This window comes from Scardinius erythrophthalmus (assembly GCF_964197995.2).
Source record: "Scardinius erythrophthalmus genome assembly, chromosome: 1".
NCBI classification, from domain to species: domain Eukaryota; kingdom Metazoa; phylum Chordata; class Actinopteri; order Cypriniformes; family Leuciscidae; genus Scardinius; species Scardinius erythrophthalmus.
Genome location: NC_138221.1, coordinates 66947918 through 66966770, shown reverse-complemented (window position 1 = coordinate 66966770; position 18853 = coordinate 66947918). Strand labels below are relative to the sequence as shown.

At 42.5% G+C, this 18853-nt stretch overlaps 1 protein-coding gene across 1 annotated transcript in view; it reads left to right on the top strand.

Moving 5' to 3' along the window:
• Positions 1–14892, top strand: part of LOC308687953 (protein NLRC3-like) — a 79424-nt gene extending 64532 nt beyond the window's left edge. Inside the window, exons 5-7 of the mRNA XM_081360771.1 lie at positions 21–194; positions 13851–13906; positions 13982–14892. Coding sequence (XP_081216897.1) covers positions 21–194; positions 13851–13906; positions 13982–14538 — 787 coding nt within the window. The 3' untranslated portion in view covers positions 14539–14892. The remainder of the gene's footprint in view (positions 1–20; positions 195–13850; positions 13907–13981) is intronic.
• Positions 14893–18853: the final 3961 nt, after the last annotated feature.

The window sequence follows — 18853 nt, the reverse complement described above, 5'->3', positions numbered from 1 at the left end:
AACACTTACTGTTGTTGTAGATTATCTCAGTGTTTGGTGACAGAAGAAGGTTGTGCTGCTCTGGCATCAGCTCTGAGTTCAAACCCTTCACACCTGAGAGAGCTGGATCTGAGCTACAATCACCCAGGAGAATCAGGAGTGAAGCTGCTCTCTGATACAATGAACCATCCAGACTGCACACTGGACAAACTCAAGTAAGTGGATCAGTAGGAATTATCCTGGCTGGTGTGTATGTGTGAGAGACTGAGAGTTTTTAATAGTTTTTGAACACTGAAGGGGTCCCAGTGTGTTAAAAAGTGACACCAAGCAGTCCTGACAAAGCATCCAGACGAGTTGTTAGTGAGAATGTGTTGAGAAAATAATGTATAGACTCTGAAGCACAAGCTATGCCATTTTTAGACTTTTATGCAATATAATAATATCTGACCTTTGTTCGCAATGTACCACACACTACATTGTCAAATTTAAAACGTTTATTAACAACATAATGTAACAATAACTTATATCTTAAGTCAATTGGAAACTTAAACAATATAACCTATTACCTACTATAGTCCCGGGGCTCCCTGGACTCCTCAGAGCAGTCACAGGCGAATAGCACGGTGTTTTAAATTGGGTTCCCACAGCGTTTGCATCGCAGTACGAGAGAACGTTCTCGTGAAGGAACGTAGAGATAAGGGAACGAGTACTGCGTTGCCTTGCCGTGCTATTTCGCTCATATCAGGTACTTCGCTTGAGTCGATTTAAACCTAAAGTCCTTTGGCGAGTTTTCTCTGAATGTATAGCAGCTACACTTCAGCCGCGTCCAAATTGGCGCGCTCGAGGTTGGCAGGGCGCCAAGCGCTCCCGTTGGACCGCACGCCACTACTAACTCGCCATAGGTTCGTGCAGTTGCCGCAGCACAGGCAAACAGCTCGCTCAGACGAGCTATGATGCTCTCGCTGTGCAGCTGCAATGCGTTTTAAAATAAAGGCTTCAATATTCTTGAGAAAAGGAGTTTTACCTATTACAGGCAAGCCGAGCTGACGTGACATATGGGGCGTGGCAGCATCGACGATTCCATTTTTTGATTCGATGATCGAGATTGAGCATTAACTTCGATCGATTTCGATTTAAAATCGAAATCGTGACACCCTTAACTCTGATACTATAGAAGCTGTAGAAACCTCACAAAGACATAGTACTGGAACTTCCTCCTTCATTTCCCAACATACTCTTTAAGAGACCTCCATCTTACACTGATTATCCAAACAGATAACTTTCTCGAACATGTCTGTGAACCCATTTATTACACAGCGCGTGTGTGAGAGAGGTTATTTTATATATGTTTAAAACTTTATTTCACAGTCAATTTACAAATAAATAAAATACAAAAATTAAATCCCCCATAAAAGTACAGAGAAAATGTTATTATAACTGCACTGCATTTCAAAAGACGTCATATTGTTCATTACTATAATGTTAAAGATCAACAACAATCCTAGACATAAACGCATGAACAGCCACAAATGTTGTTTTCGAAAGCAATTTTCAGACTTTTTTTTTTCACCCATCCAAGCATTTGCCTTCAGACAGTATCACTTATCACATTTATTAAAAACTGTGACAAAGCATTTTTAATCATGTATGTTATAACCAATCGCACATGTTTCTGTTGAGTTTGAGTGTGATGGCCAATCAGTGGCACTCAGATTAGTCATCGCTGAAACAAAGTGCTCGCTTTCTCTGACTGAATTCTGACTGAAACTCGAGAATTATCCCATCATAAACAACAAAGTTGTCAGGGTTCTGTCACTTCTGTCTAGTTCAATTATTGGTTTTGTGACAGAGCTCTGACACTCTGTTTTGTCTCGTCTTTGTCTGAGCGCACGGTTATGAGCGTGCTCGAGCCGTGCACTATGGCAAGCCAAAGTATTCATAAACGCCTGGTCAGGGGTCTGATTGCACACTGACACGTCAAAAGCGTGCGTTTCAACAGCAAAACGCGTATTTTTCCATAAAAGCGCGTTCTTAATGTGTGCTTTGTGGTCACGGAAAACACGCGTCGGAAACGTATTATCTGCTATTTAAAACGCACGTTCTCGACGTGTGCTTTGGGGTCACCGAAAACGCACGTTTTTGACGCGCGTTTATCTTAACAAAAATGGGTGTCGAAAACGTGTGTTTTGAGTAGGACAAAACGCACGTTATGAGTGTGTAAACAGGTAAACCAAACAGGCAGTGCAAACGTGTGTGAAGTGTCCAAACAGGCGAAAAGAATGTGCTCGTTCCCTATAGTCTTCTCGAAATTGCACGTCGAAGGCGTCATTGCTCGAGTCTATCATGCTTTTATCCCTGTATGTGGTTTAGGACTCTTGTTTTATCATTAAACCCAAGCAGAACAGCATGGAATAATCGATGGCAGATTCTGTGTTCAAATTCAGTATTCTGTGTGAACAAAAGCCGTAATAATGTCGTGTCGTAGTGATGACGCTGAAGCCGGGATCGTTTTCCAGCTGTAAAACAGTACGTATTGCGCAAGTTTATGATCGAGTCAGAGGCAAAAAATGCACAAGCGTGGTCTCATAAGCAAACTTAAGACGCTGCTGAGACATTACAAGTCACATCGATGTCACATGTCTTTATGGGATTTTTACTGGTTGTGGGTCCCGGGTTACTTTATCCGTGTATTTTCCCTAATCTCTGTGTGAAAGGGGCTTCTGAGAGGATGTTCACTCGCAGAACTCAAGCTTCTGAACAGAGAGAGAGAGAGAGAGAGAGAGTGTGTGTGTGTGTGTGTGTGTGTGTGTGTGTGTGTGTGTGATTCTGTGTGTCTCTGAGAGGATGTTCACTCGCAGAACTCAAGCTTCTGAAGAGAGAGAGAGAGTGTGTGTGTGTGTGTGATTCTGTGTGTCTCTGAGATGATGTTCACTTGCACAACTCAAGCTTCTGAAGAGAGAGAGAGAGTGTGTGTGTGTGTGTGTGTGTGTGTGTGTGTGTGTGTGTGTGTGTGTGTGTGTGTGTGTGTGTGTGTGTGTGTGTGAGTGAAAATAGATTCTTGATTTTGAATAATATTTTGATTCGCTAGAGATTATAAGATTTTATTCTAAAGTTGTTTTTGTATTTTAATAAGTTTATTAAATTAAACTGTAATTCAAGTTTTGTTGAATTATAATTTTTCAGTCTCATGTTTCTGTTTTACTTCATCAGTCAATTTATAATATCTAAATATTTTATTATTGAAATGTCTTTCAAAGGCTTTACAGTCTTAATTATACATTATTTAAAATATTGATATAGGAACTGTTGTTGTCTAGTAAGATTCGTGTGTGTGTGTGATTCTGTGTGTCTCTGAGAGGATGTTCACTCGCAGAACTCAAGCTTCTGAAGAGAGAGAGAGAGAGTGTGTGTGTGTGTGTGTGTGTGTATGTGTGTGTGTGTGTGTGATTCTGTGTGTCTCTGAGAGGATGTTCACTCGCAGAACTCAAGCTTCTGAAGAGAGAGAGAGAGAGAGAGTGTGTGTGTGTGTGTGTGATTCTGTGTGTCTCTGAGATGATGTTCACTCGCACAACTCAAGCTTCTGAAGAGAGAGTGTGTGTGTGTGTGTGTGTGTGTGTGTGTGTGTGTGTGTGTGTGTGTGTGTGTGTGTGTGTGTGTGTGTGAGAGTGAAAATAGATTCTTGATTTTGAATAATATTTTGATTCGCTATAGATTATAAGATTTTATTCTAAAGTTGTTTTGTATTTTAATAAGTTTATTAAATTAAACTTTAATTCAAGTTTTGTTGAATTATAATTTTTCAGTCTCATGTTTCTGTTTTACTTCATCAGTCAATTTATAATATCTAAATATTTTATTATTGAAATGTCTTTCACAGGCTTTACAGTCTTAATTATACATTATTTAAAATATTGATATAGGAACTGTTGTTGTCTAGTAAGATTCGTGTGTGTGTGTGTGTGTGTGTGTGTGTGTGTGTGTGTGTGTGTGTGTGTGTGTGTGATTCTTATGGAATTAATTTTGTTCCAATAATAATGAACGTAACTTTTCAAGAAACTAATTAAAATATAAATTGAAACTGAATAAAATATCTTTGAAACTGAAAAAGAATAAATCGCAGGCAAATTTTTTTACTTCGTTTTTAATACACTGCATGTTTTGCTAACTATTTCTCATATTGCGTTCGCTGATCTGAACTTACAAATGCGCTTCCAGAGTTTTCATTTACGCTTTTGAAGTTTTCGCTTACGCTTCTGAAGTTTTCGTTTACGCTCCCAGAGTTTTCGTTTGCTGTTCTGACACATTTCTCTCGTGGGGGCGGGGCTAGTAGCAGTGCGTTCTCATTGGCTACTGAGGTTTTTATTGACAGCTTCTTGACCAGGAAGTGAAGTCGTCAGTGCTGTGTTTATGTGTGGATTTGAGCGTCTGTAAGCACAGCTTTCTATTTCATTTTAATGATATTAAGTTAGGTTTGTTTTTTAATTTTATCTGTATTTACCTGCTGCTACTACTTTGTCGACAGAAGCTTTTAGGAGCACAAGAGATCTATTCAGTCTATTCATGTGTAATTGTACATTAAAGTACTGTATATAATACTTAAAATATTGTATAGTGTCCAATGTTTTCGGAGAATATTTGTTTATTCCTGATGATTCTTTTGCATGTTAGGCTCTGATTAGGTTCAGCTGTTACAATTTAAAGAGAATACTAGCAAACGTGTGTGATATATTCAGCCGTCAAGAAAGTCAAACTTCAACCAGGTAATCAAGGTTGGCAACCATGGCCATCACACTACTCATTGTTAGCATGATATACGTTTACACCATCAAAATGAATGATCACTTAAATAAGAGGAAAATTTAAACAATATGAAAATTACAATCGTGGCCTGCTGATACAAACCTCAAAGGGCATTTCATTACATATGTCACAGAAAGAATGTTCTTGTTGCCTTTTTTTTTTTAATTGATAATTGTATTTAGTTATTTCATTTAATTAATACTATCTTCTAAGATTTAAAATTGTAAATATATTTTAACAATCATCAACCATTTCAATTGTGACTTATACAACCAGTTAAATTAATGTAATTTAAAATATGAATTCAATTAAATTTACATTCTTTATTGTCACTAAAGCATTCACACAAGTATCGAAGTGAAGGTCTTGGATGCAATTATGTTGTGACAGGAAAGACCAGAATTCACAAAACATTAACTGCATAATATACATGTAATGCACAGTATTCTCATGATACATTACTATACAAAATGAAAAATTACAAATACAGAATACATTTTCAAAATTCATATACATTTTAAATGTTGCAATGATTCTTTGAGCAGTTCCTGTTGCAGTACAAGTAACAAAGCAGTGACTGGACACAAGCAGTACAAGGATAGTCCACCCAAAACATGAGGATTCTCTCATCATTTACTCTCCTTCATGCCATCCCAGATGTATATGACTTTCTTCTTCACATAAACATAGACAAAGATTTTAAAGGAAATAATCCATCTCTGTGAGTCCATAATGCAAGTGGATTGTAACCCATGTACGTAAGACAGTTGGTCGGAAGTGATTTTTCGCATGGATTACCATCACGCTCACTGTGTGTGGTTTTTAAAGCGTCTTTAGGACTCGCAGAGATGGATTACTTTCCTTACAATCTTGATTCGTGTTTATCTGTAGAAAGAAAGTAAAATGCATCTGGGACAGCATGAGGGTGAGTAAAATAAGAGAGAATTTTATTTTTGGGTGAACTATCCCCTTAACATTAATTTGCTGTTGGTATGCTAATCCAAGATCAGCATAGACTAATAAGAATAAAGTGCAACCTCTTGTGAACTGTGTTTGTTTTAATCTAGAGGAAATTAAAATATTTGCTAGTTTATATTAAAATAAAATAAATCAGGTGTCTGAAGATCAAGATCCCAGTCATTCAAAGGTGATGTGTCTGAACAAAGTAAGATTATTTTCTGACAGGGACAGTGGATCTCTGGTACTATCACTCCATCCTCTGTGTCAGCATCAGAATTTTGTTTATGGAAAAGTTGCTCCACTCCCTGGAAAATGAGAGAGGAAATGTATTATAATCTAACAATACAAACTACTTTGAACTCCTACATACAGTAACAAGTTGCAGATTTAAAATATTTTTTCCAAACAAATTATATAAATGTTTTAAGGGATTTTACAGTACTAGCTTAAATATTTACCTCGGGAGTCATGAAGCATTTATCATCTGTAATACTGTTGTGTAACCAGTAGATGGCTGTATAGCCCTATATATAAACATATATCCATGGCTGTGTATTCCCCAGTTGCTGGATGTTTTCAGTCATAATTACTTGCATGTATTAAGGTTTTAATTTGGACATATATTTATTATTAAAGACTATTAAAGATTAAGCATTTTTCTCAGAAATGTTCATTTGAAGTGCAATTTTTGGCATTATTATTAGTCAAATATGGACACAGAAAAAGCATTTACTCATACTAGCTACATATAATAGCTTTATCTATCAGTCATCTTTATCACACAAAAGTAATCAGAATAAATAATTTCTAAATAATTAAATAATTTTCAAGATTCAAAATAATTGAGTGTTTACATGTTATGAACAGAGACGTGTTCTGTGGTCAAGTCGTGTCTCTCCTCTTTCAAAAACTCTGCATCGCAAATTAATCAGCAATTGAGAAATTCTGGTTTAAATAGCTTTATTGGCATGGTAAAAAAAAGGCTTTACATTGCCAAAGTTGAATCAGGCAGTGATTGACAGCGCTCTGGTCCTTTGGCATCGGTCATTGACTGATACAGTACTTTTTGTACTGTAGGCTACAGTACAGATACTGTACATTACTCTAGCCCAATGTTGTTTGGGGTGGCTGGGGGGAAATATGATCTAATCGAAGACTGTAACCGAATGTAGATAAACAAGTCATGTAATGATTGGGCTAACAGTTAAATCAAGACAACACAGCTCAGCTGTATAATGTTATGGGCTCTCACTGAGCTCTAAAATGCCTCTCCACCTGAAAAAAGCCAGTACTGTATTATAAATAGTATTAGTATAGTAGCCTATTGATTAAAAATAAATAAATCTGACTTACCACGAGTAGGCTATCCAGTATCCTGATAGCGACGATGGCTAATGATAATGATAATGATTCGTCTGTAGGCTACTATTCCTTCTATAAGAAATCATCTCAACAATATAGTGTAGCAGCAAAAAAATACAGATATAAACTTAATATCATTAAAATGAAATAGAAAGCTGTGCTTACAGACGCTCACATCCACACATAAACACAGCACTGACGTCTTCACTTCCAGGTGAAGAAGCTGTCAATCAAAAACTCAGTAGCCAATAAGAGCACACTGCTACTAGCCCCGCCCCCACGAGAGAAATGTGTCAGAACAGCAAACGAAAACTCTGAGAGCGTAAACGAAAACGTACTCGGTTACTAACGTAACCTCGGTTCTCTCTAGAAGAGGGAACGAGTACTGCGTCTTAGCTAAGACGCTGCGGGAAAAGTCTCTTTTCACGAAATACTGAAGCAAAAAATTATCCTTAATTTTGTAATATTGTAAAGCGCATTTGCAGCAGCATACAGCCATAGGCGAGACAGCTCGCTCGCTCATTGGCTGCTCTGCGGCAACTGCATAAGCCTATCGAGCGAGGGCTGATGCAACATCAGACCAATGAGGGCGCTTCGCGCCCTCCTTGCCACTTCCCGCCGAAACGGGTGTGGCCTAGCCCTATAAAGGTAGCTCGAAAAGGCTGACTCACTTGATTTATTTCATCGCCGAAGCGAACCAGAGTGAATCGTACGCACGGCAAGGAACGCAGTACTCGTTCCCTCTTCTAGAGAGAACCGAGGTTACGTTAGTAACCGAGTACGTTCTCTTACGAGAGTTCTCTCGTACTGCGTCTTAGCTAAGACGCTGCGGGAACCCAATGTAAAACGCTGTGCGTGCAGGGATCAAACACCAATAAACCTGGAAGCGAAGCCCAGGATTTACAGTGCACAATCACTAGAGGGACTCACAGAGAGTCCTAGAACAGGAGGGGGAACCCTCCGTCCCCATATATAGCAGCGTCCGCAGACGCAATAATATGACATCACATAGTCAAGGCAAGAGCCTGACTAATGTGGAATGTGGGTCTTGCGCAATACTGCCCATATGACAGTTGGCAGCGCGCTGCGCTTGCGATCTCAGTGTTCCAATCAGACTACTGATTCAGCTACACCGACAACAGCTTAGCCTGTAAGGCGGGAACCTCTAGGTTATAAAACCTGATAAATGTAGACGGCGAGGCCCAACCTGCCGCCATACATATATCCTGTTAGGATATCCCACTAGACCAGGCCCACGACGAGGCGACGCCTCTCGTGGAGTGCGCTCTGACACCCAGTGGGCACTGAAGACCCCTGGAAGTGTAAGCTAACGCTATGGCGTCAACTATCCATCTGGATAGGCTTTGTTTCGAAACAGCCATTCCCTTGGAACGTCCACTGAACGAGACAAACAGCTGCTCAGTCTGTCTGAAGACAGCAGAGCGAGACACATAAGCTCTTAAAGCCCTAACAGGGCAAAGAGAACTTAAGTCTCCTTCCTCTTCCGACACTGGCAGGGCAGACAGGGAAATAACCTGAGCCCGAAAACGGTGCGTTGAGGGATTTTGGCACATAACCGTGCCTAGGTTTGAGTATGACTCTTGAGTCATTAGGCCCAAACTCCAAGCACGTCGGGCTCACCGAGAGCGTGTGCAGGTCACCTATGCGCTTCACTGAAGCGAGAGCCAGCAAGAACACTGTCTTAAATGACAGATGTTTGAGGCTAATCGTCTGGATGGGCTCGAAAGGGGAACCTTTCATGGCCTCCAAAACCGTAGAGAGGTCCCATACAGGGACTGAGGGAGGTCTGGAAGCATTCAGCCTCCTAGCTCCCCTGAAGAAGCGGATGACCAAATCATTCCTTCCTATTGACTGACCGAGCGTTGTTTCAGAGAACGCTGCGATAGCCGCCACATAAACTTTGAGCGTGGAGGGGGCTCTGCCCTTATCCAACAGCTATGTAGGACACCACAGACATGTTGTCCGAACGGACTAAGACGTGATGGTCCTTGATTCGGGGACGAAAGCGCGTCAGCGCGTTTTCCACTGCCAGCATTTCCGACAGTTGATATGTCGGAGCTTTTCTCGTTCTGACCACAGGCCAAAGAACGGTCTGCCCTCGAGCAGCGCTCCCCATCCCGAGGTGGAGGCGTCCGTCGACACCACTTTCACTCTCGAGGAAGTCCCCAGGCTTACACCTGATTGGTACCAGTCGTTCGCTGTCCAAGGTTTTAGAGCTGTAACACAGCTCTGATTGACCTTGAGACGCAGCCGACCGGATATCCACGCTCTGCGCGGTACCCGCGCTTTCAGCCAGAACTGCAAGGGGCGCATGCGGAGCAGGCCCAACTGAAGAACTGGTGATGCTGAGGCCATGAGACCTAGCATCTTCTGAAATTCCCTGAGCGGGAAGTTCGCGCCGCAGCGGAGAGAGCTCGCTGCGCGCTGAATGTCCAGCGCGCACTGTGGCGACAGCCGCGCCGTCATAAACTGTGAGTCCAGAACTATACCCAAAAACGGGATCGTTTGACTGGGGTTCAGTGAACTCTTCGTCCAGTTGACTCTGAGACCAAGTTTTTCGAGGTGATCGAGTAAAATGGCCCTGTGCTCCACGAGCTCTGATCGTGATTGAGCCAGAATCAACCAGTCATCCAAATAGTTCAGCACTCGCATGCCTCTGAGTCTGAGAGGAGCGAGCGCTGCGTCCATGCACCTCGTAAATGTACGAGGCGCCAGGGACAGGCCGAACGGCAGGACTGTTATACTGGTATGTCTGGCCCTCGAAGGCGAATCTCAAGTATTGCCTGTGACATGACGCTATCTGTATTTGAAAATACGCATCCTACAGATCTATTGACATGAACCAGCCTCCTCTGCGAATATGCGCAAGGATTTTCCTGGTTGTAAGCATTCTGAAACTGCGTTTCGCTAATGCTTCGTTCAGCTGTCTTAGATCCAGTATGGGTCTGAAACCCCCGTCTTTCTTGCCAGACAGTATCTGCTGTATAGCCCCCCTTCGCTTTGAGCTTGAGATACAGGCTCTATAGCCCCTTTGCTCATCAGTTTTGATATTTCGGCACGAAGTAGGTGTGCTACTTCTGAATTCACCATAGTTTTGACGCGCGCTGTGAAGCGGGGAGGGCGTCGACAAAACTGTAGCAAGTTGCCTCTCTTTATAATGTCTAGCACCCATTCCGAAACCTCTGGGCGACAGAGGTGCTTCGGCGTGCTGTAACGTAGGCGTTATGCCTGTGACATTCGAGGCGAGGAGCCCGCTGATCACAGCAGGCAGAGCGCTCGTCCTCGACCCCACTACGGTGCTTAACCGAGAGAGGGAGGGCTGAGCAGGTCTCATGGGACTCATGTTGTCTGTGAGTAAGTGTGGGCGGGAAGCGGGCACATTTACTGCTTTTGACGCGCTGTCTGCCTGAGCAGAGCGAGCGTGCACAGGTTTCGTTTTACAGAAACCACGTGACACGTGTGACATAGTGTTTGTGGCACTGGGGAATGTGCACATTTACTATGTTGGGTGCGCGATCGACCTGAGTCGAATTTATGGGCGCGAGCCCCATGTGAGGGGCTGTGCTTGTGTGTAGCGATGGACACTGGGCAGTGGGCATCAGCACTACATTTATAGCACCATCGGCCGTGGCCGGGACACCAGAAAATACATCCCTATGGGATATTTCTGGGTAGCCGTAAAACGGCTTTTGTGTGCAGGCAAACAGGCACGGGTTGTACCACGTGGTCGTCGGCTGCAAAATACATATCTGCAGTCGCCTCTCAGGGCACTGGCAGAACAATTTGTATTTGGCGGCATAAAAACTTTTTGCCGTCAGACCTGGGAATCGAACCCGGGTCGCCTGCACGAAAGCCTTAGAATCTACCACTGGACCACAGTGGAAGACACATTGACTTTCAGTTAACGCAAGTATTTGTTTGCCAGCATGCGGGTAGCATAACATGCAATATCGACATTTTCAGACGGACTCGACCTCGCCGCGGTGTTTAACCGAGTGAGGGAGGGCTGGGCGAGTCCCGTAGGACATGTAATGTCTGTGAGTGAATGTGGGCTCGGAAGAGTGGACACATTTACTGCATTGAGCGCACTGTCTGCCTGAGCAGAGCGAATGCGGACAGGCTTCTTTTATAGAAAAACCATGAGGAATGCAGAACATAGTGTTTGTGGGCACCAGCAGCGGGCACGTTACTATGTTGTGACCGCGATCGACCTGAGTCGATTCTATGAGCGCGGGCCCTGTATGAAGGGCTGTGCTTGTGTGTAGGGATGGGCACTAGACAGAGGCATCTTCTCTACACATATAGCACCATCGGCAGTGGCCGGAACACCAGAAATACATCCCAATGGGATTTTACTAGGTAGCCGTAGAACGGCTTTCGTGTGCAGACAAGCGGGCACGGGTTGTACCACGTGCTCGTCGGCTGCAAAAATTCACATCTGCAGTCGCCTTTCAGGGGACTGATAGAGCGAACTGTATGTGACGGCATAAATTTTTCTGCCGTCGGACCTGGGAATCGAACCCGGGTCGACTGCGCGAAAGGCTATGAATCTACCACTGGACCACAGAGGAAGACACATAGGCTTTCAGTTACCGCGAGTATTAACCACACTAGCGTTTGTTGCAGTGTAGCACAACATGCAATACTGACATTTTCAGACGCCTGGAAAGTGTCAGAATGTGAGAAGAGTGGATATCGCCCGGTTTCAGCGGGGCTAAAACACTCCATTCTCTTTTCGCCAGTGACGCACGGGAACCGTAGAAACGGTGTTCGGTTGCAGGCAAGCGGGTACTACGCACTTGCTTGGCTGCAAAAATGCACCTCTGCAGTCGCCCCCGGGGGACTGACAGAGCGGAGCATTGGCGGCATAAATATATGCCGCAAGACCGGGAAACGAACTCCGGTCTCCCATGCAAAAAACCTATCATTCCACCACTGAGCCACAGGGGGATACAGGCTTTTGGTAAGCATTGAGCGTCAACATGTATTCTTCGCCGTTTGCTGGCAGGCGTGCGCTTGCTGCAAATGACATTTCCAGTCGCCGACAGGGAACTGGGAAATGTAAGAGAAAAGAGGCCAGTAACTACGAACACACTTTTCTCCTTTTGCCGGTGAATGACACGCAGAGGCAGGGTAGTTTTTCTTGTAACGTAAAGAAAAACTAACCCCGACCGTCCGCTTCCAGGAGGAGCAGCCTCGGAGAAGGATGCCAGGTGAGTCCTCAGAGTCACCATAGGCAATCGGCTCGGAGTGAGGGCGGTCGCCGTCAGCGAGCGCGAGAGCTGCGAGAGCTGCGAGATCCTCTAGGAAAGGGGGGCGTCTTGAAAAAGACGCCCGGCTCTTTTAGTGTAAAAGGTACATACAATACACATTATACACAGAATATATAAGGATATAGGCGCCGGAATGCGCAGCAGGTACGGCAGTGGAAGGCGGCGCTGGCCAGCGGCTTCAAGTGGCTCGTCCCGCTGAAGTGCTTCTCAGACGACGCGTTGCTTCTCTCGTGATCCAACGATGCGTGAGCTTCGCTGAAGAGATGAAATAAATCAAGTGAGTCAGCCTTTTCGAGCTACCTTTATAGGGCTAGGCCACACCCGTTTCGGCGGGAAGTGGCAAGGAGGGCGCGAAGCGCCCTCATTGGTCTGATGTTGCATCAGCCCTCGCTCGATAGGCTTATGCAGTTGCCGCAGAGCAGCCAATGAGCGAGCGAGCCGTCTCGCCTATGGCTGTATGCTGCTGCAAATGCGCTTTACAATATTACAAAATTAAGGATAATTTTTTGCTTCAGTATTTTGTGAAAAGAGACTTTTCCCGCAGCGTCTTAGCTAAGACGCAGTACGAGAGAACTCTCGTAAGAGAACTTCAGAAGCGTAAGCGAAAACTCTGGAAGCGCATTTGTAAGTTCAGATCAGCGAACGCAATATGAGAAATAGTTAGCAAAACATGCAGTGTATTAAAAACGAAGTAAAAAAATTTGCCTGCGATTTATTCTTTTTCAGTTTCAAAGATGTTTTATTCAGTTTCAATTTATATTTTAATTAGTTTCTTGAAAAGTTACGTTCATTATTATTGGAACAAAATTAATTCCATAGATTCTGTGTGTCTCTGAGAGGATGTTCACTCGCAGAACTCAAGCTTCTGAAGAGAGAGAGAGAGAGAGAGAGTGTGTGTGTGTGTGTGTGTGTGTGATTCTGTGTGTCTCTGAGAGGATGTTCACTCGCAGAACTCAAGCTTCTGAAGAGAGAGAGAGAGAGAGAGTGTGTGTGTGTCTCTGAGATGATGTTCACTCGCACAACTCAAGCTTCTGAAGAGAGAGTGTGTGTGTGTGTGTGTGTGTGTGTGTGTGTGTGTGTGTGTGTGTGTGTGTGTGTGTGAGAGTGAAAATAGATTCTTGATTTTGAATAATATTTTGATTCGCTATAGATTATAAGATTTTATTCTAAAGTTGTTTTGTATTTTAATAAGTTTATTAAATTAAACTTTAATTCAAGTTTTGTTGAATTATAATTTTTCAGTCTCATGTTTCTGTTTTACTTCATCAGTCAATTTATAATATCTAAATTTTTTATTATTGAAATGTCTTTCACAGGCTTTACAGTCTTAATTATACATTATTTAAAATATTGATATAGGAACTGTTGTTGTCTATTAAGATTTGTGTGTGTGTGTGTGTGTGTGTGTGTGTGTGTGTGTGTGTGTGTGTGTGTGTGTGTGTGTGTGTTTTCTAGTGTGGATCACGGTTCAGAAGTTAAAGAGTTCATGATGACATCAAGACTACACAGATGTAAGTCCTCAAACACAGTTTTAGTGTGTGTTGTTGTAAATGTTGCTGTTGTAATGTGTGTGTTCTTGTGTTCAGATGCCGTTGATCTCACACTGGATCCAAACACAGCACACGCTCATCTCGCTCTGTCTGAGGAGAAAAGAAAGGTGACATGGGTGGAAGAGAGTCAGTCGTATCCTGATCATCCAGAGAGATTTGATCATTATCATCAGGTTCTGTGTGGAGAGAGTCTGACTGGACGCTGTTACTGGGAGGCTGAATGGAGTGGAGATTATACTCATATATCAGTGTCATATAAAGGAATCAAGAGGAAAGGAGAGAGTTATGACTGTGAGTTTGGATGTAATGAGAAGTCCTGGAGTCTGAGACGCTCTAATCACGGACTCTCTGTCTGGCACAATAGTAACTCCACTGCTGTTTCTGCTGGTTCAGGATCCTGTAAGAGAGTAGGAGTGTTTGTGGACGTGTCGGCCGGCACTCTGTCCTTCTACAGCGTCTCTGACACACACACACTCACACGCTTACACACATTCACACACACATTCACTGAACCCCTCTGTGCTGGATTTAGACTTTATTATGTTAACTCTTCAGTGTCTCTTTGTCACATTAAACACACACACACTGACTGACACACACCTTTACACACTTACACACACACACTGTAAAAAAAGAGAAAATGCAGTACCATTTAACAATTTCTCATTTTTTATCAGAAGTGTGATATTACATCAATGCACACACACACTAAATTGACATTTTTCCAGTTATGTGTGTTACTGCATTATCACCGTTATTGATATTCACACACTTTATTTGTGCACAATGTGTTATTAAAATCTATATAATCATAGAGATAACTGTAAAATGAACATTAATCTACTGTCACCTCCAGTATTTCACTGTTAATTCACATGTTTTATTACAGTTTAATCATGTTATTGTAGTTTATGGTCAATAAACGCTTGTTCCTGTTTCAGTCTGAACATGTTTCTTCAGTTGTTGATCTTTGACTGTTATTTTCATTCATGATAAACGTTTGTCACCCTGAGTTTCACTGTTTTTACACGTTTGCTTTTTAATGTCCAGTTTTGACTGAATCACTTTATGAATCTTCATCAAAAGAGAGTTTGGACTGAATCTAATACAGAAGAACTGTTGAACAGGAAAGTAAATGAGTCTGGGACAAATAATCAAAGTCAAAGTAAAAAAACACTTTATTTTAATGTGTAATTATATATTTAAGTACTGAGTAATATTAAAGGTGTCATATAATGCCATTTTTGTACAAGTTAATATGATTCTTTAGGGTCTAAATCAGAAAAAACTAACACAGGGGTGCCCAATCCTGCTCCTGCCGATCGACTGTCCTGCACAGTTCATCTCCAACCCTAATCAAACACACCTGCCTTTAATTTTCAAGTGATCCTGAAGACCTTAACTGGTTGCTTCAGGTGTGTTTGATAAGGGTCTGCTGGACAGTCGATCGGCAGGAGCAGGATCGGGCACCCCTGGTCTAAATTAAAAGTTTGTAATATACTTTAATTAAAAATTTTCATGAGTATTGTAAGAAAACACCCATTTTACCTGGTCAAAAACAGCTCTGTTTTCAGCACGCCGTTTAAGTGCATGTGTCTTTAAATGATAATGAGCTTTGCTCACCCCGCCCCTCTATTCTGTGCGTACACCATTTGTAATATTATAACACAGTAACCATAACGCGTTGTTCATTATAAACTTGGGATTATGAACTATATTGAGAACGTTGTACATAGAAAACATGCCGTAATGTACCCTGAGTGTAAACCATAGCCGCATTCATCGTGAAGCGTCCAAGCGATTTGTAAAGATTAATATAAAGGTTAATAAAACGTTACACTCACTTCTTCTTCTGGAGGTTCAGCAGGAACACGAATAGTTAGTACCGATCCTTTTTTCAGCAGCAGCTTCTTAGCAAAACCAGCTTTACTGACCCTCGTTTATAAAGCAGTCTGGTGTGTGAAATGATTCTGTTGATCGCGGGGAATATTCCCTTCAAAACCAAAACTCAGCCACTGCGTCTTCAGCGGTTCAGATTTAGGAACATCAAAATGACAGCTGTTTTCCTTATTGCACCCAAGAACAGAACACCACAATCGCTTAGACGCCATTCTGCTCCAGCGTATCAACAATGGCGGACTATGATTGACAGCTCGCTCACGAGCGAGGGCGGGTCTGTGTTGAAACGCTGATGTCAATCAACAATCGTGGGAGGGGCGTCCGACCGTGTGACGTCACACGGTCAGACGGCTCGATTTGAGACAGGGAAAAACATACAAGAAGATTAAAAAAAAAAAAAAAAACTGGATGGATTTTTATCATTTTATGATGGTTGTGTACAGGCACTGCCAACACACATTTCAGTACAATCACCTTGTAAAACGGCATTCGTTGGAACCGTCTATGATTGGAACGAATGCCGTAGCCAAGGCGACATCTATAGTGTATACAGGTCCTTCTCAATAAATTAGCATATTGTGATAAAGTTCATTATTTTCCATAATGTAATGATAAAAATTAAACTTTCATATATTTTAGATTCATTGAACACCAACTGAAATATTTCAGGTCTTTTATTGTTTTAATACTGATGATTTTGGCATACAGCTCATGGAAACCCAAAATTCCTGTCTCAATAAATTAGCATATTTCATCCGACCAATAAAAGAAAAGTGTTTTTAATACAAAAACAGTCAACCTTCAAATAATTATGTTCAGTTTTGCACTCAATACTTGGTCGGGAATCCTTTTGCAGAAATGACTGCTTCAATGCGGCGTGGCATGGAGGCAATCAGCCTGTGGCACTGCTGAGGTGTTATGGAGGCCCAGGATGCTTCGATAGCGGCCTTAAGCTCATCCAGAGTGTTGGGTCTTGCGTCTCTCAACTTTCTCTTCACAATATCCCACAGATCCTCTATGGGGTTCAGGTCAGGAGAGTTGGCAGGCCAATTGAGCACAGTAATACCATGGTCAGTAAACCATTTACCAGTGGTTTTGGCACTGTGAGCAGGTGCCAGGTCGTGCTGAAGAATGAAATCTTCATCTCCATAAAGCTTTTCAGCAGATGGAAGCATGAAGTGCTCCAAAATCTCCTGATAGCTAGCTGCATTGACCCTGCCCTTGATAAAACACAGTGGACCAACACCAGCAGCTGACATGGCACCCCAGACCATCACTGACTGTGGGTACTTGACACTGGACTTCAGTCATTTTGGCATTTCCTTCTCCCCAGTCTTCCTCCAGACTCTGGCACCTTGATTTCCGAATGACATGCAAAATTTGTCCAAAAGTCCAGTGCTGCTTCTCTGTAGCCCAGGTCAGGCGCTTCTGCCGCTGTTTCTGGTTCAAAAGTGGCTTGACCTGGGGAATGCGGCACCTGTAGCCCATTTCCTGCACACGCCTGTGCACGGTGGCTCTGGATGTTTCTACTCCAGACTCAGTCCACTGCTTCCGCAGGTCCCCCAAGGTCTGGAATCGGTCCTTCTCCACAATCTTCCTCAGGGTCCGGTCACCTCTTCTCGTTGTGCAGCGTTTTTTGCCACACTTTTTCCTTTCCACAGACTTCCCACTGAGGTGCCTTGATACAGCACTCTGGGAACAGCCTATTCGTTCAGAAATTTCTTTCTGTGTCTTACCCTCTTGCTTGAGGGTGTCAATGATGGCCTTCTGGTCAGCAGTCTTACCCATGATTGCGGTTTTGAGTAATGAACCAGGCTGGGAGTTTTTAAAAGCCTCTGGAATCTTTTGCAGGTGTTTAGAGTTAATTAGTTGATTCAGATGATTAGGTTAATAGCTCGTTTAGAGAACCTTTTCTTGATATGCTAATTTTTTGAGACAGGAATTTTGGGTTTTCATGAGCTGTATGCCAAAATCATTAGTATTAAAACAATAAAAGACCTGAAATATTTCAGTTGGTGTGCAATGAATCTAAAATATATGAAAGTTTAATTTTTATCATTACATTATGGAAAATAATGAACTTTATCACAATATGCTAATTTATTGAGAAGGACCTGTATATCTATGCACCAGTCTGCGCACACGTCACACACCAGAAAGCGCGCGCGCCCTCAGATCACTTGGATGTGGTTGTGTACAAGAGGTAAAAACGATATAAATACTGTTCGTTTTCTCACACAAACCGCTAGTTTCGTGTCTTAGGCCATCAATGTGTACTTACAATGGGGAATTGTTTTAATTTGGATGCTGTGCATGTTCTTTGAGACAGTGACCACAGACCTGCATTATATGACTGACATACAAGAACGGTTTGACCTAAAAATATCAAAATTAAAACTACTGCGGAAAAAAAGACACCTACATCTTGGATGCCCTTGAGAAAAGCTAAAACATACCAACATTTAATTTCAAAGTGAATTATCCCTTTAATTCAGAAGGTGAGATGCTTGGAGTGATATATATATCAGTCAATGTACATGTACAGTGACTTCCATTCAAACTCGTTTCTCTTCACATTTCTTGGGTGGAAAGTTTGGCTCGTGTTTGACCAGAGCAAACAAAGCTTAAATGCCACAGCCGACGTTGTAGAAGAGGTCAAGAGATACGAACATTCAAAATGCTGGAGATCCACTAGAATACTGGAAAATACAGGAACACGTGTCCCACATCTGGATACTTTGGCATTGCAGTTTCTTTGTACACCGGCCTCCTCTGTACCATGTGAAAGATTGTCCAGACAGGGGAAGAACTGTAAAAGAGGAGAAATAGACCCAATCGCCCAAATCACTGTCAAACAGCTCTTATTTCTCCATACAAATCACTCCAAACTTCATCACCTTTCTGTCGTTCCCACAGTCACACAAGCACTGTCACTGCCAAGTCTCATAAGCAGATTTAATAACCAGATGATCACATCACACAATGTCTTTATTCACATTTTAGTCCCAC